The sequence below is a fragment of the Rhea americana genome, unplaced genomic scaffold, assembly GCF_003343005.1.
Source record: "Rhea americana isolate MKP2758 unplaced genomic scaffold, rheAme1 scaffold_52, whole genome shotgun sequence".
NCBI lineage: Eukaryota > Metazoa > Chordata > Aves > Rheiformes > Rheidae > Rhea > Rhea americana.
In genome coordinates this window covers 4,433,165-4,455,495 of record NW_028186668.1, presented here as the reverse complement: position 1 = coordinate 4,455,495, position 22,331 = coordinate 4,433,165, and the positions used below count along the sequence as shown (strand labels likewise).

General features: G+C 37.2%; 1 protein-coding gene across 2 annotated transcripts in view; it reads right to left on the bottom strand.

The window, feature by feature from the left end:
• The window catches only part of NAXD (NAD(P)HX dehydratase), a 49,826-nt gene that overhangs the window by 6,509 nt on the left and 20,986 nt on the right, over positions 1–22,331 (bottom strand). Inside the window, exons 7-10 of one of the 2 annotated variants that reach the window (XR_014897437.1) lie at positions 9,077–9,127; positions 8,892–8,996; positions 8,415–8,535; positions 5,277–5,398 (exon numbers count right to left, since the gene is read on the bottom strand). Coding sequence is in view for 1 of the 2 variants with exons in the window: in XM_085318136.1 (XP_085174262.1) it covers positions 8,415–8,535; positions 8,892–8,996; positions 9,077–9,127 (277 nt within the window). In the remaining variant the exon portion in view is untranslated. The remainder of the gene's footprint in view (positions 1–5,276; positions 5,399–8,414; positions 8,536–8,891; positions 8,997–9,076; positions 9,128–22,331) is intronic. The other variant, XM_085318136.1, reaches the window with a different exon arrangement.

Below are 22,331 nucleotides of genomic sequence, written 5' to 3'. Positions count from 1 at the left end.
ACGTATACTATTGATACTGCCATCATAAGCATCAGCTTCAAACTAGACCAGATACCTCTACCAAGCCATTGTACAAACACAGCTCTCCAGAGTCTCTGACCTTCAGAGTTCACAAATTTAAGACAAGGTGCTTTATGAAGAGCAAATGCAGAAGAATACAACTGAAAAACTCCAAACCTGCCATGTGCATCAGAAAGAAACTTTACTGAAAGCAATCTTTTCCTTAGGCTTTGTAAAAGCAGTATGTAAAAAGGGATCTCTTTCTTTTTTTTTCTTTGCTATCAACAAAGTCGTGAGCATGCTTGTGCGTATCTGTCAGCGATATTACTGTGGATAGACTAGACCAGAGTTATTAGATGTTGCATTTCTACTTGAATATCCAAGGGTTCTTGGTCAAATTGACCTCTTTGTGGAGCTTAAACTATGAAGTACCCRGAAATGGTTTCACTAAATTTAACTCCCTTGTCCTTCACTCTTAACAAGCCCAAGGAAGTAGTCACAGGGATACATAAATCATACAAAAAGAAATCAGCATCAATTCTGCTACCCTTCTCCAAATTCTCTTGTAAGCACGTATCTATCCTTAGCTTTCCCTCTTGCTGCCTTTGAAGAAAAGCCCAAGGAACTTATTTTTCTCTACTAGCAAAAAAGAAGATCTGGTAGTAGTGTAAATGATGGCCAAGTAGTGAACTTTAGCATCTCAGCTGCTAGGGTCTCAAATTCAGGAATACACAAACAATCCTTTCAAATAGGAGAGCAGTATCTTGGGAAAACAGCACCTTCAATTTCTGGAAGTTGCTTAGATGGGGTTTCTCCAACATGTATGAATAGTGCAGTCCAGGCGTTAGGGAGCGAATATTACTCTTATTTTTTACTCAAAAGGAACCATGASTTTTCAATAGTGGAAAAACCTACATGAAAAGTGAAGGACATGCAGGTAAATCTTCTTAAAAAGCAAGATGTAAAATACTACTTATCATAATCAAACCATTTCCAGCTCATCTGCATAGCTCGTTTCTGCTTTTTGTTACTGAGTGCAGCAAAGAATTGTGCTTCACTTCTGTCTCCTACCAGTTCTTCCAGCAGTAATTGCTGGGCTCATCAGGCCAGGCAGTTGTGCACTTTTGCTGCCACTGAGAGGKCAAAGATTCATTAGTCACTATGAACACAGCAGACACCACTGCAGTGTTCCCAGCAGTTAATTTTCCCAATCACTGTTCTCCCTTCCCCACGCCCAATCCCAAATTAAGATTCTGGATGTGTTTTTCAGTGAACAGTAGTTAATGTCAAATTTCACAAGTGCAAAGCTCTTCTGAGTTAGCTATTTGAAAAAGGTATTTTTTWAATCTTTTTTAAAAAATAAAGTGCATTGGGGAAATTACYTCTAATTCTGCTACTTTGAAGATGGTATCTCACAGGATTTTCACTTTGAGGTCTTGAACTCCTGGCAGGAGGCAGAATGGAAATCCTCTGTTCAAAAGCTTTGAGGCCTTCGGACTGACAGCTGAGCACAAACCCCTGCTTATTAGCTGTATGTCACCATCTGCCTCTATTCTGTAGCCCCACAACCTTCCAGTCAGTTTTGAAGTGTATAGGAAAGCAAGAGCTCCTCAAATTAGGCCAATTATAAAACCCTGCTACAAAAAGGTGGTCTTTTGTGTGTGTGTGTGTGTGTGTGTGTGTGTTTTTAATAAGTCTCAAATATGTGCAGACTACCTCACAAGCAGCAACAAAAGCAGACCTTTGTACTGTGCACAGAGATGCTGGAAAACAAATCCATGCAATAACTTCAAAGAAGCAGATTTACAGGAAACTCACTTGAATGAGGGGAAAAGGTATAATGCTCAGAGAATTCTGCACAGAGGCTCAGTTCCTCAAAGAACATCTCAAAATAAAAGGATGATGAACATTAAAACAGGCAGTGTGAAAAGCAGTGAAAAACTTCTCTAGGTAATAGCCACTGTTAAGAGTTTTTAAAATAAAAGAAGGAATTCCATACAACAACCAAGACAAACTGGCACGCTGCCAAACCCACAAAGGACAAAAACTTCACGATGCTTTTCCCAACGTTTTCCCAGAACAATAAAATCAAACTGCTGTCTTCCCCCCCAGCACCAACCCGGCATCCCCTCCTAAAAGTCTGTGACCCATTGGCTGGATCACGCAGTTCTTCAGAGACAACGCAGCTGACCTCCTTCTACGCTGCACTGAGCAGCGACAACCCGTGGCAACTTTTCAAGACCGTTATTAGATGGACATGAGTGAATAGCCGATGATGATGCCAAAAAGATAGATAGTTCACTTCCCTGGGAAGAAGAAGAATGATGTATTTACATGAGGATGAAGTATTTCTCAGTCCGTAGCTCAGTGASGTAGCAACACATTAAACTAGTGCTGAACGCTTAAAATGAAAAGCCTCGAAGACTTGATTCTTCAAATTCTAGAAGAGCTGAGGAGATCAAGGTGACTGAATCTTAAACAGGGAAACTGCTAAGACTGAAATCACTGTAACGTGTCCATATCGAAAGACAGCAATCAATTATTCTGCATCAATCCYAATCAAAATATAGAAGTTCATCTATAGTTCAACTCACAGACCTTAAGAGCCAGATGACAGAGTACACAGCCAATGCCAGTYGAATTGGCTGGGCAGGGGTGTGAGGTGTTTATTTTTTAATAGGTCTTGGCAACCAAATCTGATGTCATTATTTCACATGGTGATGAGTTGAAAAAATAACTAAGTACACTTAATAGACAGACTTTTAATGGAAATTGATTTATGCCATATAACTTTCTGAAAAAAAGCCAAACACAAACCCCAAAACCTACTCCCTAGCAGTTATCCACAATGCATACATAAACTATAGTAAGAAATGACTAGCTCAAATAAAAAACATTATCACTCAGGGAATGACTGCAGTAGAGCAACGGAGATCTGCTACAGTCAAAACAACCACAGCCCTACGCAAYAGTTTCCAAAGAAAGCTCAGCCATTAAATTGCATGGACTTTCAGATGCAAATAAACATTGCCAGAGCTGTATGTAACAAATACAGCTCAGTCACACAGAATCACCTGGATTTCTTGCTTACCTAAATCCATTTAAATAATTTGCACTTAAAAATGAGTGAAACAGAAAAAATAAACCCGCACAAAAACAAACAAAAAACAAACAAACAAAAAAGGTTATCATAGTGACAGAATCATGGAAAGCAGAAACTCAAGAGTTTTAGGTTATAACRTACTAAACAATTCCAAACTCTGCCTCAGACTTCTTGGGGAATTATGGACAAGTCATTTAGTAGCTCTATATCTAATGTATTTCAGGCCATAAAATAGGATATCATGCTTTTAAGCACGCCTTGGAGATAAGATAAATATTAGCATTTGAGGAAGCATTCAAACTGCGACATCATACTTAGCTACCACTACCAACAAGTTTTAAAATAAAGGAGCTCCCAATCTAAACTGTACTGGCTGGTTAAAACCCAAAAGAACGACACAAAGCTATTGTACACTTCATTTAAAAAGTCTTTTATATTACTGAAAATAGCTGGCTTCTCCTTAAATTCAAAGAAATTATAATTAGTAGTTTTGCTGAGATCAAGTACTGTGAGCTAACACGGAAGCATTAATTTAGATACGGCTACACACAAGGCAACCTTCCTTACAAAGCGAGCTTCTAAACATGTATTACAGTCAGAAAACCAAGTGCCAAGTACTGTAAAAAGTAACATATGTCCACATGCTCTTGATTTACGACATTCATACACACAAAACAGAGATTCATTTTTGATATTTTTATTTAGATCATAAAATGTGAAATATAGAAAAGCCAAACTTTTAAGACTCAATACTGCTGATGATAAAGAAAGCTAACACTCCTAAGTGAAATATCACATTTATTGAAGCTGCAGACCAAAAGWTAGCCAGGAGACTAAGGTTTTATACCTGAATGTTTTACGTCCTGAACAGGTTCTCTGTACTTGTCTCCCTCAATCCAAAAAACAGGAGTAATTACACTTATCCATCTCTTTAAGTGCTCAAGGATCCACTCATGAAAGGTACAACCATTCTGACTTCTGATATGATCCAACTAGATTAGATAGCTAATGTTAGCTATCCCTCAGCACAACAAATAATCTCATTTTAATTAAAAGGCTTAAGATTATAACTTTATGCAAAACAACATAGCTATCAAGAACCATTTTGCTTCATCAAATGGAAGATTCAGGTTTAGACCATTATCAGGGCTTGACTAAAATCTTTCACTGATATACATCTCTGACCTGGCAGCCACTCATACTAGTAGAAATTTATCTTTTTCCTTTTGCAAATTAGTTTATGGAAGTACACAGCTGGAAATTGTGGACTTGCAGAAACATGAATCTGAATGAAAAGGACAGTGAAACCAATATTAATAATGAGGGCTGGAGAAGTCACTCAACTGATTTGAAAAACGTAAGCTGACTTTCATATAAAGGGTGTTTATACTGTTATACTCTTATACTCCCTAATTACACTTTTAAAACTTAGATAGGTCCTTGAGTGTGAGCAATTTAAGTTAAAAGAAAATAATCCAAATCTTATTTTACTTTTCTCAGATAGCCTATCCAACAGGATAACAAACAGTGCAGAATAATATCAAGGAGCCAAAAGGCTGGGCTGTGCATGCAATGAAACATGGTGGCACTATGGATGGGAAGTGCAACCTCCCTRTTTTGCTCAGTCTGCAGAAGTGGAAATGGAGCTGAAGGTCCTGCCTCCAACAAAGGCAGAATCTACTGGGCGGCTGGACACCATAACAGCTTTCATGTAAGTGAGAGTGGGACTGGCAAGCACTGAACAGCTTCCTCTCCACTACTGGAAGGAATGAAAGGTTGAGATTATAAGCACCGCCTGGGCAAGCTTTTTACCCCTCCCTTTCACATGCTTCCCCTTTTCTTTGCAGCTGGGCAACAGAACAGTAACTATGTTTGGCTACTGGCTCCAGGTAAAAGTAGTCACAGGCAGGTGCTGGCTGCTTACCCATAAAGAMTGCCTTTTGGTGGTGAGAGGAGAGGACAAACACAGGGGCTAGGGAAAGTACAGAAAAAACTCATTTCAGTAAAAAATAAAGACACACAAAGAACAACCTATTTCAAGGACCTAACCAAATTTTAAAAATGTTAGGAACTAAGACTGGTATAACCACACTTTATTATTGACCAGTTCTCCAAAGAATAATAAAAAGAAAACCTTAGAGAGCTGTGTCATAGCAAACAAAAGCTGACTTACCTTTTACTCATAGGCTGAGTACTCATTTCTACCCTGGTCAGTGATGGCACTGATATATCACCTACCAAGAACATGGTGAAGCTCATCTTTGTAAGGCAGGAAATCAACAACTGTAGACCAAGCTATAATATGGAATCGCAAAAGGAAAGAGAAAAACAGTATATAAAACTTAATTTAAAATCTTTCTGATTATGTTTACAGGGCAGTTGGCAGGTCATACCTGAAAGAGACAAATCTTAGAAAGGCCTCATTTGTAACAGAGGATTGTTACTGATTTCACAGAGACCATGCAGGTGATTTTATACTGATTTTAGAGCCATAAGGAACCATTTTATTCATCTAATTTGATTTTCTACAAAAACAAACCTCACAAATGTCCAGAGAGTTTACAGTTTGGGAATCTACTGAAGTTCTAGGTATGTTATTCTCATAGCTATTTTCTTTGAATGTTAACAAAGTCTGCCTTGCTTTTAATCCAAATATATTAAGCTTCAGCATCCAGTTAGAATTTGTTGCGCCATTTTGCTTAGATTACAGAGCTATCTACTGACAGGAATCCTCCACCAACACTTGTACTTTTAGCCCACTATCAAATCACTTTATAACCTTCTTGGTCTTAAACTAATTCTACTTAATTCCCTACAGTCAGTAAGTATTGTGAAAATAACCCCTACAATCACTATAAACCAAAAAGAAACCAAGTCACAGCTTTCCCTGCTGCAAAATTCTGCATCCTCAMAAAGCCTTCCTTCCACAACAGCTGAACGCACAACACTAGAGCTACACAGTCAAACTTGCAATTGCTCCTYCTTCTGCAGTGCATCCAGACTTAATTTTTCAGAAATCATACATGCATTATATTCCTCAAGGAGAAAGTCTAAAAGCGGTATCTGGAAACTGCAGTATTAGTGTGATAAGTACATGAGCTCAAGCAGGAAATATCTGAAAAAAGGTAAGGCTTAAGTGCTACAGAAGGATAATGACAGGAAAARTAAAAGGCAACAGGAGTACACAGATCATTTCATAGTTATGTGATTGTGCTCAGAGGACATTGGCCTGATCCAGTGACCTGGGTTTCCCCTCATACTGGAATCATCATGCATTGTGTCTCAGCTGAAAAAAARAAGTGACATTAGATCAAAAGAACAGACAGATGAAAAGAAGCAAAAGTTAAGAGTGAAAAACCTGGGAGAGAATTCAAGGTCAGTGACATGAAAACATGTTCTATGTTGCAGCACAAAGCAGACAGCAGAATCTCTTTTCTCAATGTAATTCTCTATTTGAGGAGCATTTCAAAAATTGACCAGCAGTAACTCACAGACTCTGCTGATGGGACCCAAAGAACTTCCTTGTCAAAAGAAGGCTGAAGTCTTTAATTTTTACAAATTTCTCAGGAATTAACTTTCTTACAAACACCACAGACCCTATAAACAGTATATGCAACAGACATTATAATCTGTATTAAACCTGACAACTGCTTTCTTATGGCTCAGGAACRTGCATTAATATCTGTAATCCAGGATAGAGAAAACACCAATGATAAAACCAATGTAAGAGACAAGAAAATATCCTACAGCTGGATATTATGCAACTGCCTAAAGGTACAAAATTGCTTATATTTCAAATCAAACACCTACTTAACTAAGCGAGAACAAAGTCAGAATGCAACAGAGGCAGAGAAGAAGTTGGGAAAAAAGCAATGAAAAGCCTAAAAAGCATACATAAAACATGCACCAAACTTGTGCCACACGTGAGCTTTCAGTTTCAAAATTGAAATTGAGAGAGTTGGGGTTACTCTGTTTTTTGAGGCCTGCATGAGAAGAGACAAAGAAGAAGAGCAAGTGCTGGAGGTACATTCACCTCAGAAACAACAACTCTCAAAAGGAGAGCAGAGATATACTAGATTATACATTCAGTCTAAAGTGCTCCCCCAGTTTTACTGACTTTAATTTAAAAAGCAACATTCCAGTACGCAAAGAACATGGTGAACATAAAAATACAAAAAGTAGATATGCTACAGTGTTTTAAAACTCCTTATACAGCATAAACTSGAGACAGGATCTTTTAGCCTATAACAAGGTATATTCTCCCTGAAGCAYGGGCTGATTGTCCAAGGTACAAACGAAGCCTGTTCTGGGTGCAGCATGACAGCAGACTATGCAGGACAGCTTGGGTAYTATATGACTGACTGACCCCAGCTGGCTTCAATGTGTCCTACAGTATCTGTACTATTGAGGGGGCATGTGGAAGGTGGCTCTGCACAAACCAATTATCATATTACATGTATTTTTCTATTGTATATAGAAGTCTCCCATGGCTCCAAATAATGAAAAATTGATGTATACATGAAATAATTTTTAAGTGGCATAAACATTTGTCATATATTAGTGTTTCAAGTAATTACAGGCAGAGCTGCTGCTTACGTGAAATGAGAGCGTGTAGTCAAAATGGGATGAGGGCACTYGTGAATTAATGTAATACTGATCAGAGTAAGTGATCTTGGCATCTGACAGATGGCTAGTTTTATTAAGTACATTTTAACCATATTTATAAGGAACTGTTTTAAGAAACTGTACTGGCAATCTATAGCTAAATTAAAAAAAAAAAAAAAAAAGCCAGGGCTAAGGAACAAGACAAACATATGTGCTAATCTACAAACCAATGGTGATGGACAAAGTCAGCAAACTGAGTAGCCCATGGACCTAAAGACATCTTCATTTTTCAGATGCACCAATATATGGTGAAACAACAGTGTTACCCATATTAATTTAGCAATACCATCTGCACTTGCATAAACCCGCCCAGCTAAGGATTTTAAAACAACTCACACACGAAAAAAACCCCTCAGTATCCGTGTAATGTAAAGAATGTAAAGAATGTTACAGCCATTTAAATGAGAAATGAAATAAGCACATTTATTCATCAAATAAATTATTAAGTTACATTTAACATGCTTTTAAAATATCACCTTACACAAAGCATCTATAGGTGATCTGTAAAGACAGCCTTCCCTTCCCTTCAGTTTTCAGGGAAATACAGTCAACCAATTACTATACAGTACACTTATAGGCCAACCATTRAATAATAAGTGAAAATAAACAAACAAAATCACACTGCTAAAGCAAAGGCTTCACTTACCTTTCTCTCCATCTGAAATTAGATCTCGTTCTCCCTTTTGAACAACTGTCAAATTCCCCATGGCTTGGCTGAGTCTTAATACACATCCATGATGGTCACTACTGTCTACGGGGTCTCTAAGCTACAACACAAGAATTCCATACACAATACATACTTTACTACTAGAACAAAATAATCTAACACATGCTACTTCTGTGTGTGAAAAAAAGTGTTACTGTCAGTCTGCCCTGGCATTTTTATTCTATACTCATTACGAAGTGCCAAAAATGCTTAAGAAATGCTCTTCTTTAAAAAAGAGTTCATTTTAAGAATGTGCATTGTTGTGGCAATTATCTCATAGAATGAAAACCTATATGATGTTTCTCTCAGATGTAAGAAACAGCATATAATGTTTAACCCAGTAATAAGGTGTTTATTTCTAAAGACTAAAAGACTACTTTTTAACGCTCTTAACTATCAAAAAGGAAAATAGCTCACCATGGCTTCATATAGTCTACTAAACTCCATATAGTTTGGAGTAAGAATAGCTCTCTGGTAGCCTTGAATAAGAGAAGGCTGCTGGGAAATGAGCCACAGTCCATCCTGCAAAAACCAGTAAGACAAATATTTACTAAATAGATTCTTAAATGTCAAACCACTGAATGAATCAAAAAAGTACTTACAGCATCAATTATGATTGGAATTCCTTTGATCTTTGATTTTTCTATAATACCCTGTAAGAAATGCAGATAACTTTTAGATGCTTGTTAATTTAACTCTCAGAAGATTCAGAAGAAATTCAGCATTTTCTTCCTAAYAAAAATGTTCTGTACAATAAATTTGACCATAAAAGTTGTTACTTCAAAGTAAAAAAAAAATAAATCTATTACATTCTGCAAAGTAACAGAAGACATTTCTGTATCAACTGGTAACTTTAGTTACATTGTTCTCTTCCTGGTTCAATGCTGATGTTTCTACATCTGACACCTTGCTGTTGACATGCATCAAAAAAACAATCTGACTCACTCTTCCTGCCATAGGAGTCATGTGATGCCAGTGCAGGTGATATATAGTAAACATACATCTCCAATTAAAAAAGAAAAATCCAAGTAAATATCATCATGACAGAAATTTACCAATAACAACAGAACTAATTTTAGTTGCTTATCTGATGAAAGTGATATTTGAGTTCATTTACTAATAAACATCGTGAGACAAGTTGTACATAAGACATGTCATTTCATCATGATGCTGGAGATTTTTTTTAAGTATCCTATAGCTGGACATCATGCAACTGCCTAAAAGTAGAGAATTGCTTGTATTTAAAACCAAACAGCTACTTAACTAAGCAAGAATAAAATCAGAATGCAACAGAGGCAGAGAAAAAGTTGGGAAAAAAAAACAACAAAAAGCCTAAAAAGCACACATAAAACATGTACCGAACTTGTGTCACACCTGAGCTTTCAGTTTCAAAATTGAACACATTGAAACAAAACAAAATAAAAAGATCCAGAGGATAGACTATTTGCAAAGTTCATTTTCAGCAAGCAGTATCTACCAGCAGAGTGCCTGCCTTTGTTTTCTCTAATAATTGAACAGCAGCAATGACTGATATTTCAGCTTTTTAAAATGAGCCATAACTGACATTCAAGCTTTTTGAATGCTGGTCATTACTAATCTATGTCTTTAAAGTTGGAGAGTTTATCTTTTTTTCTATATATGATAATAGAGTATGGTATCTATCCAAAAATTGAATTATTATGAATGCTATTAAGCTCTTCAGATTAGCTGTTGTATGGATTTTAATTAATTTGCAGAGTACTGAATATACCTCTGTTCTTGTACTGTGGAAAAGACTTAACACTGCCTACCTTGCCTCCTGTAAATTATTCATTACTGAATATATATATCCTCATTAACTCATTCCTACATTATTCTATTTTTCCCTATTTCAATAGAAATCTTCCTCTTCTATTTTTAAATGAATGAGCAGAGATTAACAGTGTGCTTCAACTCCACGCTATTTTTGTTTGTTTGGGTGCCAACTGCATGTTGCAAGTGTGAGACCGAAACAGTACCCGCTGCAACAAGCAGAGGGCTTTTTTTTCAACACACAACTGTCGCTAAATTAGAAGCTACTAAGGAAAACAAACCTTTCTATCGCACACAGACATTTGTGCCGGTTTCAGCTTGGGCCGCATTTCAGACTGCCAGGTGCCTCTCATTCTTGGGATTCCAAGGGAGCACCACAAGTCTTCTTTTATATTCAGCAATTTAAATAATTCGAACCAATAGTAAGTTTTATACAACTCACACCATTCAGCCACTACTAAATTATTCAGATTTATGAATAAGTATATTTAACAGCAGTACAAGGATAAAATCTTAAAATAAACCTAGAATTGGTTTTGGCATATTGAAAAAATAAGTAGCCTTCCTTTCAAAGATTTAAAAAAAAACAGAAATGAGACAGTCATTTCTTTATTCATTATTTATCTACATAGACCTGCCAGTTTCGTTTCACTTAGTTTCCCTTCACAGAAACAGTACTGATTTGCCTCTGTTGTATTAAATTCATTAGCAATTATGTTTAATTTGATCCATTTGGTAATTATAAAACAAGGCTGTGGGTCTAGCACCCAGGTTTATATATCTTTTCCATCTATATCCATCCAAAAGTCCAATTATTTTGAATTCTACTCAGCTTTTCAGGTATTGTATCATATGGCTTTGAGCTCCAGAGGTTAGCAAGATATTATGTAAGAAGGCATTCAGATCATCCCCCACAACTTTTTAAAACACAAAAAGTTTACTGCCATCAGGTTTTATAACTAGTTTTAATTAGACGGAATATTTTTGTACATTACAACTTCAAACTCCTTCAGTATACTTAATATGATTACTGCCCTACTTCTCGTTAGYATGAATCCTCAGTTTATTCTAGTATGTCACCTTTCCTAATAGTTCATATTTTAAAAATTTAAGAACTATTTCCCCTTCATATGGAATCATAATGAAGGTTGATGGCAAACAACATATCTCAAAAGTTCTTATCCTTCCAAACTATTCTCTTAACTTCATTACGATTAATCCAGTGAATTAATTTTTTTCAATGTGCTTTTTCTGAAACAGTTATGTTTTGGCTGATGCTGCTTGATGCCTTTTCATATTTACTCATAATTGTCATTCTGATTATCGGTTAGAATTTCTGTATTTTTCTACATATATCTGTATCTCCCTCCAGGAACAGCCTAAATCAATAAATTCTGAAGATCCCTTATGCAGCAAAAAAAAAAGTATGCGTAAAAAAAATAAATAAAGCAGAAGTTACAAAGTATAAAAGCACAAATAAAGGCAAATAKCCTCTGGAAGGCTGGATCACAGCTACACTCTAGAGAAATAAGGCATTTCTTCTGAATAATGCTTTKAGTCCCCTCTTCTCTAAAATGTCCTCTGCAGTTCTGGGAGAGACATTTGACCTCTGCTCTGAAGAGAAATTTCATCTTGCTAAGAAAAACCTACTGGCCCAACAACTTTTATTGTGCAGTGAGTCTCTTGAGGTACCAATTTCTAATGTAACCCACTGAAGTGATATTTGCTTTTCTTTCCTCTTATAAGACGAATAATCAGGGAATACGAAGTCCTTTGTCTTATTTAAAAAGCTCCCCTTTGAGAAAAAAAAAAGGAAAAGAAAAAAAAGGCAACTATTTTCCTTTCCTCCTCCTTCTTAAGCCAGGACAGAAGTTGCTTGGAGACAGACAAGAAACCTCAGAGAAAAGGTACAGGCGTGTGCATGGGTGTAATCTAGTAATCATAATAAAGCAGTAGCAGGAATAAGAGAATCCCCCATAAGACAACCCTCCCTTTTGTATGACACAGTACTCATTGGAAAAGAACCTCTGTCTCCTATTGATTACAGACAGGATTCATCTCACCTGCTGCCATTTAAAGGTCAAATGTCTCACTACTGGAGGGCAATCCACCCCTTCTGGGTTAGACACCTTATTTAGGATAGGGTGAGTCACCCAATGGACATACCTGTAATTACAGAGGATCTGAGGCAACTTGCAGCTTAATTTTTAGAGATGCAGAGTTAGGTGAGATGAATTCCACTTTTAAACTCACTGTTACTTCAAGAATTACATTTAAAAAATTGAGTAGTTGGATAAGTTTACAGCAGTAATGGATTCATTGTCTATGCAGAGTATTTTGTTTCTGGGAAGCACAAAAATTAACTTTCAGTTCAATCTGCATCTCTACACTTTCCTGTTTTAGTACTTGTAGTCATACACAAGAACCTTTGGTGTTAGTTATACAATTAATGCAACTGAGACTAACTCTACTTTCACTCCAAAATCTGTTTAACAATTTCTGATAGAATTCTACCTATAAGCAGAAACCATCTGTTCAGTTCTACCCCACGTAAAAATTACTTATATAGGAAAAGATTTAGAAGAGAATATTGACAACAAAAGATGCTTTAAAATTTTACTAAGAAAACACATGAAACCCAAAGTTAAGGTAGATTTCCAAACACCAATCCCCCAAGCCAAAAAGCAACATATACAAACACTATCAACAACAAAACTAACATAAAAACCTACCCTTCAAGCAGTATTCTGAATATTAAATTTTGTATGCTTCTAGCGCCAAGATTTTCCAATATACTATCTTTTTCTGCCCAGAATATACCATACTGCAACAGCCAAAGTTCAGCATGGTTGAGAACAAGGCAGAAAAACTTCCACTTCCTTTACTCGATTCATAAGGACACTCAAGGACAGCCAGAAATGAAGCACTTGCAAGGCAACCTTGGCACTAGTGACAAACCAGAGAGGATGAACGAGGAAGGGGAGCACTGCTGTGCTCCAACCTCTTGACCTACTGCCAAAATAGGTTAGCTAAGTTATCAGACTGAAATTCAGATCCTACCTCTGCCAAATTCTTCTCTACTAACATGCTAAAGACCCAAGTTCAAGTTCCTACTGTAATTAAGATGAAGAGGAAATGACTTGTGATTTGCACGTGCTATGAATGCACTACCGAGCTATATGGGAAAACCTCCCACATTGTGATTGTTTGTTAGTGGCATTAAATACTGAACATCTAGGAAAATCCAAAAGATGTTTTGTCAATTGCAATTTTTGTTGTGGGTGATTGAAGGGAGGGAGCCAGAAGGGATAAAATTAACCTGAATCTACATCTGTACTACTCATACAACACAAAATTCCTTTAAAGTTCTTTGCTCTGTAACTGGACATCCTGGAATTGAATGCAAGGAATCTACTCAGTAAGACCTGAGAAAGAAGTTGTGTCACAACAGAAACTACAGCTATTATCTGGGTAAAGATAGCCATCATCATAACTGTAACTGGGAAAATCTACAGTCTAAGGATGAAGAATTTCTGTTTTTTTAATTAATTATTTATCATGGAAGCGATTCCCTGAAATGTTATGCATTTTACTAGAATCTGTGTCCTCTGTCCCAATTTTCACATACGAATTATAAAATAGACTGGCCAAACCAAAATTCATTTTTTTTTGTTGAAAAAAAAAAAAAAAAAAAAAAAAAAAAAAAAAAAAAAAAACAAAAAACCCAAAACCACACACACATGAAATCACATGAAATCATTCAGGTTAGAAAGGAACTCAGGAGGAAAAAGCTTGAAGGAATGAATGCACAAGTTAGTGCTGAAAGAAGGCACAGTAGTGCAGAAAAGCATGACAATTTCTGCAACTGATAGACCACGGTCTTGCTACGAAACACAACATTCACCCATGCTACTCTAACACAGACACCCAGGTACACTCACAGCGTTTCACTAGTAATGCAGAAAAAGGGAATGGGCTGAGGTGACCCAAATGCAAGACACTGGCTGCAAGAAACAAGAAACAGGAGTAGGAGAGTTTGAGAGAGAAATAAACTGTTTCAGTAATGTATACAGTATTGTTATGTTAGCTACAATCAAAGGATATCTAATCAGCAGAAAAGCCTTCATACAGTCGTCATCTTAAGGCCACAAGGAGCAGAAACTGGATAACACACCCATGGTGAGCACTCACAGACTCTTGCATAACTGAAACTGCAGTCAACCTGGACTTCTCCACCTAATCCCATGAACTAGAGATAGCATACATGTCCTGTTTAYTCTGCTTATGTGTAACAGTATACAGCTTGGTCCTGGCGAGTACCTCAGAACAGACACAATTATGTGCATTTTTTCCCATAACTAATTTAAATGTACTTTTAAACTTTTTTAATTACACGTGGATTGGCAGCAGGATGATGCAATGATTTTTAATATATTACTAATTGTATCACAGCTTGTGTTTTGAATGATGAACTGGTTTTGCTACACAATAGCCTTGGCATTCAGTATTTACAAAAGGCACAATCAGGAAATTATAGCCAGTGCTTTTAATAAAAGATAGAATTTTAATGAAATGGACAGAAAACCACAATAGTAGAATATTAAGCCACATCTGTCCCACAACAGTAATTCATTTTCACCAATGATGCAATACAGTCATACTTCTAGCTTGCCAAGTAAAGATACTGTGGGCAAAGTTTCCTTTACTGACACTAGCAATGAACAGGTCCCTTAAAATCAGTCATGTCTTGGGCCTATTCTTGGCAAAATTCCTTACCTGTGTGCTCAGAGATGTTCAACATTCAGCATGCCATAATAACAGATAGCATTGACCACACTGACATCCAAATGCTTTAGTGTGCAGTGTAATCTTGCTTCTAGCCCACCAAAAATACATTCTACCACAATCYGCAAATGCCAAGCATGTAGCTTAATCTGCTAAATGTTCTGAAGTTAAGATACAGTATCTTAGGAGGACTATTAATCAGGTGAAGCCCTTTAAACAACAGTTTGAACACACAGAGCTTATTGTTAGTCATATTTCTAGGAGAGAGTAATATCCTTGCTATTCCAAACAGGTAACTGCCAGACCTCSTTGGCATCCGGGCACTATCTGCCTTGCCAGTAAAACATCATGTCTTTTTTTTACATACAAAGGAATACTGCCTGTAGACCAAGGGAGACTGAGAGGMCCATTCTCTAAAAGCTCAAATGCTACTTCTGGAATATTGGTTATATTAAGGCAACTGATACTGTAGTTTAGCTTCACTGCTCCAGCATCTCCTATTGATTTGACAACACTGGACTGATCCATGGTCCTGGTCTAGCTAAGCTAGAGTAGCCAGATTCATGGCAGCAATAGTCACTTGCTTCTGGATAGGTATGGACATCTAAATCTGTACAACCTGGTTATGCTTCACACAAACTTCAACACAAACTTCCTTAAAAAGGAGTGGCAGCCCTTGTTACAAAGAACCCCCTCCTGGAAGCTGCTACTGCCCCACTCCAAGGGTCAGAAACTGCTGCTGAAAAGCAATCTGTAATTGCTGGTATTTTCCACGTGGCTCCTGCTCTCATCCAGCAATCCTGAATCCATAGTTTTGTCTGGAACAGAGATATACAAAGAGGTGGAATAGCCAGAAATTTCTCTGCTAAATGCTGCAGCTGGAAATGTTTCTGCAGCCCCCCTCTGCCAAGGTGCCCAGGAGGAACAAACAAGTTCCACTCCAACACACTGCAAACCAATTCCTAAAARTTGGCTCTAAAAACTCTAGGAAGCACTTCTGCCTTCCTCCTTTCAAGCTCAGATAAATGCAGAGTTAGCGTGGACTCAGCTGCATGTAGGTTAGGATACAGTTCTGCGCTTGGGATGCTCGGAAGATCCACTTGGCAAGCAGAAATTTGTAATCCTGCACAGCGAGAGGCAGACAAAYATTCTAAGTCCAGGCTGTGCTTAAGGCTACAGTTGGGTGGTGGGAGTAAGACTAGGGATATATTCCCTAAATAGACTACACTGGATACAGAAGGTTTTTCAGCACATTAAAAATGCAGCTCCACTGTTCGAGATTCTTCAAATTTGAACCACCTTTTTGATAACTGTTTTCCACCTAATGATGGAAAAAAAACAGTCAAMTCTGAAAGGCACTGTTTTTGCCTTCATTACTTCCCACAGACTGACCCAAGAACTCATCATTCTTTTCAAAGCTCAGCAAAAAATGTAAAAAAAAAAAAAATCTTACTTTATGGACAAGATTCATATAAATCACTTTTAACAAGCCTAAAATTGCCTGAGTTTTACTTTACATATTTCTGTATGCATAACTATCACTAGCTCATTAATCACTCTATTCATCTCTCTAATCTTACATAAGAAATGATGAACAGCTGATCACCACTCTCATTATTTGAATGAAAGTCATGTAACAGCAGACTATCCTTTCTTTGAAACAAACAGCTTCTCTATCTCATGGTTTACAATACATTCAATTTAACTGGACCTTTTGTCTTTTAACTTAGCACCACATACTAGACCTTGTTTTATGAAAATGATTTTCAGGTGCATACGAAAATATTTCATCTAAGCCAAGCAAGAAGAGAATATGACTCTGAAGAGTCCCTCTCTACACTCCCAAGCTCATCAAGTGCTTTGGGAAATGTTAAAAGCTGTTGTCACAACTAACAAAGCTGAAAATACTGCAGTGTAGTTAATCAAAACATTTCTGTTCTGCATAAAAAAGATAAGTGTGATCCACTTTAGATTCTCTCTTTGAATTAAAGCAGATCATTTGCTGACAAACTTGCAGGAAAACTGCAGCTAACAGTTTCTTAATATCTGCCTCAATCATACATTAAATTCTTAAAGAAGTAGTGACATAATCCAGAGTACACAAAAAGAAATACAAGAGCAGCATAGCAGAAGCCTCTGAAATACTGTCTTGGTTATGCATAAAAAGAACATTCCTTCTAGTTAGCCTCCCAAATTCATGCACAAATATACACCATTTGGGAAGCTCTATTTATACACTTCCATTCCTAAATTCATCCAAATCTAGTGTAAGCAATAATCATGTTTATTACAATCCAAAGTGAGAATCCTAAATCAGAACAAATAAATGTACTAAGTTTTCTCACGCTGTCTCATCCGCTGAACATTTGCAGTCACAGATCAAACTTACAAACTTTCTAATTTATAATTGATATAATTTATAATCTTAAGTCAAATCTATCATTAACATAAAGACAGTCATGATAAATTGTATGCATTTTGTCTTAAATTGAAATAAACACAAATTTAAGATTAATTCCATAATTTAACCCCATCAATTTCTTTTTATGATTTCTAGCTGAATGATCTTCAGAGAGAGTTGAAAAGGTATCCAGTTTCAGCACTTTACTTACAAATGCCTTCAAGTATCAAAATAAAGTTAAACAACATAAGCCTGCACTCAGACAGTATATAAACGTCAAGCTTCATCATGAATGATTTTCATCAAGATCCATTATTTATATTAAAAAATAAACTCTGCTTGCAAGCTGCATAAACCTGTATTTAATGTCCTGTTAGCATATTTTCAAACATTATTTTTCTAATCAAGATGTTTGTGAGAAAGTCACGGAATATTAGTAGTTCTCAGCATGCAGCAATAGTTCTTAGCTGAAGCAACTGGACCTCTCTGCCCAGAGCCAGGGTTCCCAAAGTTTATCTGCTCCAGTACCACTGTCACACGTAAGGAACAATATCATATCGCAGCAACTGCGCCATGCTAGGTAAGAATGTCCATAACTAGAGTCTTATCAGACTATATGAAAGCAATGACTTRATTCTCACCAAGCTTGATTGGTGAGAATATTTTTTCACTAAATTCTACTTGTGGTATATGCGCTAATCTTGGGGGAAGAGAGAGAAGGMTGAGAAATATGCAGCCTATATGTGCATTCTCACAATGGATGCATATACATGCCCTCTGGTTTTGCCTTTGGCTTTTGCTTTTGCAAGATCCATTCTCCTCACCTCCTCATAGTTGAGTACTGAGAACAGAAGGTGAAGTGTCCTTGGTGCTATTTCAGCTCCCTACAGACTGCAGAATACCCATAACAAGGATCTCCAGAGAACTCCTTGGAGGGGGAAAAGTAGGGCAGAAAGCAAATGCACATGACCTATAAATCTCCAAAAATTGAGTTTCTGATAAATAATTTCTGTGCTATCTTGAGTCCACTTGAACATTTAAAAGTGAATGATTCYGAACAGTAACACATCTTGTGGTTCACATCCATACTGCTGGTTGTAGGTATCAAAAACAGTAGTAAGATTTATCTGTCAATYGCATCATTACCCTGGGAAGCCTCTAAGACATCTTGTATTTGGTACAAATTCAACCAAGAGTGGCTGCTCAGATGTCAAGAAGAAAATCTCAAAGGCCAAGGAGGTAGATTTAATTTTAACAGAATATACTCTGATAAAAGGTACCTCTGCATTCTGTAGTCCTTCTGAGGTTGTACAAACTGATGCAGATAGTACACTGAGGCATCTGCTCCTGAACTTACAAWTTTTTAAAACTGTAAAGTATTGCCTGGATGCATGAGGTCTGAAGTGGGAAAAATACCCAACCAACCAAAAACAAACACGGAAAGGCTGATTTCTCAGCTCCACTTCAACTCAGGTCTCACCTGGAAAAGAAAAAAAAAAACACTTCTAATGGACTCTCCCTAGGCACACTGTATGGAGGTGATCCATGGCAACAGCACAAATATCTCCCATCCTCTCCTTGAAGTAACTACAGCCAAGGGATTTCCTTGCAAGCCTACAACAATTAATGATTCAAGAGGAGTGGAGGATAAGACTGCTCCGGCAAGATGAAACAGCAAGACTAGTGTGGCAGAGTTCAGGGCTCAGCATTAGCACTTCAGAGAGAAAGGTAATGAATCTGGTGACAGGCAAAGAAGATTCCAGTGTGAACATCTTGCTTCAATTAGGGACAGAACTTTTCACAAGGACGAATTATTTTTTTCTATCTGATCCCAATGATAATGGTACTGTTCCACTRTAAAGTCTGTATCAATCCATGTGAATCCATTGGTGAATCAATAAAGATTCACCAATTTCAGAGACAGAAAGTCTGACAGGAATCCCCCTTGCAGCCTACAATCCAGAAGGACCAGGGGAAGGTTTCCAGCCTCTTGCAGGACGTAGCTAAGCCTGTAACCATATAATGGAAGGGAAGGGCTGCAGCAGGCAGAATGCTGCACACCKCACAGCATTAGGCAGTATTCTGCCTGCTCTTCTAGAGGACTATGCAACTAGTATAATACTCCTTTCCAAAGTCCTTTCAGGAGCCACATTCATCCATCATCCTGCAGGACAGGAATATGGCACTCTCATAAAACTGAGGAATGGCTCTTGACAGTACAGATGAAAATTCTTCTAGTTCCAAGTCTCAGGTTATGGGAAAAATCAGATTAGAATAAGATCAGAAGTGCAAATATCCCTGGAATGGCTGAATGAAGAAACCTKTGGCAGGGAGATACAGTAGGAACCCAGTATCACTGCTGTTCAAAAACCAAAGAAAGGGATAACAATGAAAATGGAGAATGGCTTCAGAAACACGCTGCCTCCAAGTACTGACAGACACTCCTGGGGACCTCAGTCTTGCTTCAACGTGGCAGCTAAACTGTTTCATGGCCAAGTCTAAACTACCACTACGTGGATAAAAACTCTGATGTGAACAGAGCCAATGAGGTTTTAAGTTTGTGTGCAAAAATCAATCRCTGTCACTGAAAGTAAAAATCAGGTGGCCTGGTGCTGCTTACAAGGAAATTGATTATGATAGCCAAGCCAAGCACACCAGATGTGAGGACCATATTCTGGAAGACTGCAGTAGARTGAGAAGCAGAGACTTCAATATATACAGTCCACAGCCCAGAAGCAAAGTAGAAAATCTGTTTTGTGAGAATCRTTTGGACTGCTTATTGACTCCAGAGCTGAAGGGTCTAACCAGAGCCAAGGCTAGACTTGCCACATCTGCATAGGATCCAGCTGTACAACTATCAGGATCTGACAAAAGCATTCTTCAGTAGATATTTCTGAAGCTGCATCTCCTGTCCTGCAAATCCATAGCTATGAAGCTCTGGCAGAACATTTGACCTCACCCAGGTGACAGATAAACAGTATGTGAGGGTTTTTGCATGGAGTTTGACTCACTTAAGTGGCATGAAGGGAGGATATAGCTTGCAGAGTGGCTTCTTGTAACATGACTTCTAAATGGAATTACAGCAAAAAATAAATATTCCCAGGAAGCCAGAAAGTATGAATTCTAAGAGTATCACTACACTATCAGGGGAAAAATCAAAGAAAAATGATCACAAAGTGCTTCTTTTTCATCAGACCGTTGAAAGGACATGCCACAGCACACACACTGCAGGGATTAAGCACGAAGGAGGCAGCTGATACCCTAAAGATACTGAGAAAGCAAAATGTTCTATGGTCTTGAGTGAGCACATGTACCACTTGGTCAGTGAGTACTTGGGTTATTCCACAACAAAACACTGTCTACAGGCTACATACTGCGGATTGCAGATTCACCAGCATCTTAATTTCTCAATGCTCAGAAGAGAGAAGCAGCTCAAGCACAAGACTGTTTGGACATGCATATTCTTTGGCAATGTGCTGGCACAGTAATGACAAGATCCAAATAAGCCCTAAGCCTCAGCACTTTAATTGGGCACAAGGCAGGAGAGGGGCAGCACTCTCCCATCATTCCTGCCAGTCTGATACAAGATCCTGACTAGAAAGCAGACACCAATCTGTATCTCAGCCATGAATTCATATGAAAGCATAATGAGGCTCATTTACAGGGAATAAAGAAAATTATATATATATACACCAAATCCTCCTCCTATACAAATTTGAAATAGAAATACTATCATCACTTGTTTTTTTTCTTGAAGATGAAATTATACAATATTTAAAAATCACTACAGAAGCAAGAGGAAGATGCAGCCTTTGTCAGAACATAGAAACACCACTCCTCCTCAGGCAGACAACCAGAGTTCACTTGCCCCCACCTACATACACTTATTAAAGCTTTTGGATGAATTCAGAATATAAACAAATCCAAATGAGAAGGACAAAGCCAAAAAGAAATCTGAGAAAGAAGACGATTCATCCAGAATAACCAAGAACAAGTGATTAAAAACATATAATTCCTTTTCTGATGTACTCCTCTATCTTKTTAGCACAGTAGGGCTTTTACTCTGTTAGGTATAGTCTTTACTGTGTGAACTTTTAAAAAGATTATGTCTATTAGATTAAAAAAAATACTGGATAACTAATGAACATATCAATAAGGATAACTACAATGAAAGAAAAACACTTTAATATGATATGAAATTAGCAGGGTCAGATCTACAGCTCACATAAACCCGACCTTACGTTATAGCATGAAGTAACTTCCAAATACCTTGTCTTTATTGGGTGGGTTTATTTCTTTAATTTCAAGAAAGCTCACATAGGCTAGCCAGGCTGAAGTAAAAGTATTTTCATAACTCATTCAGAAAGCAAAATTGTTTATAGTAATGAAGTGGGAGGGGAAAATCAAACAATCTTCCAGGTATTTCTGTAACATGAATAAGTATATGGATAGATGTTTTGAAAACCCAGATGGAATTCTTGTATTAAAGAAATTCATGTTAGACAACATTTTAGATGTTCTAAATCGAGTTTTCTTTTGTTTAAAATTGTTTTCTTTAAAAAAAGGAAAAAGCAAACAGAAGTAAGAAAAAAAAGATGTTCAAAATTTTTTCCTAAAATAAGTCTTTCAACAAAAGTAAAATCTTTTTCTAAAAATTTCATGAGAATAAAATTTGATTTCTTGTTCAGTTTAAACAATTAACCTATAACCTATCACTTTATGAATTTATTAGTTTTGTACCTCTATATCATAAAAGTTTTTTGAAAGCTGAGGGAGAATTAAAGGAATGAAGTACTCCACTAGCAACTTTTTCTAACAAAAGCCTAGCCAAAACACCTCCATAGCTCCTAAAGTTTTCTAAACTTCTTGGATAATGTGGT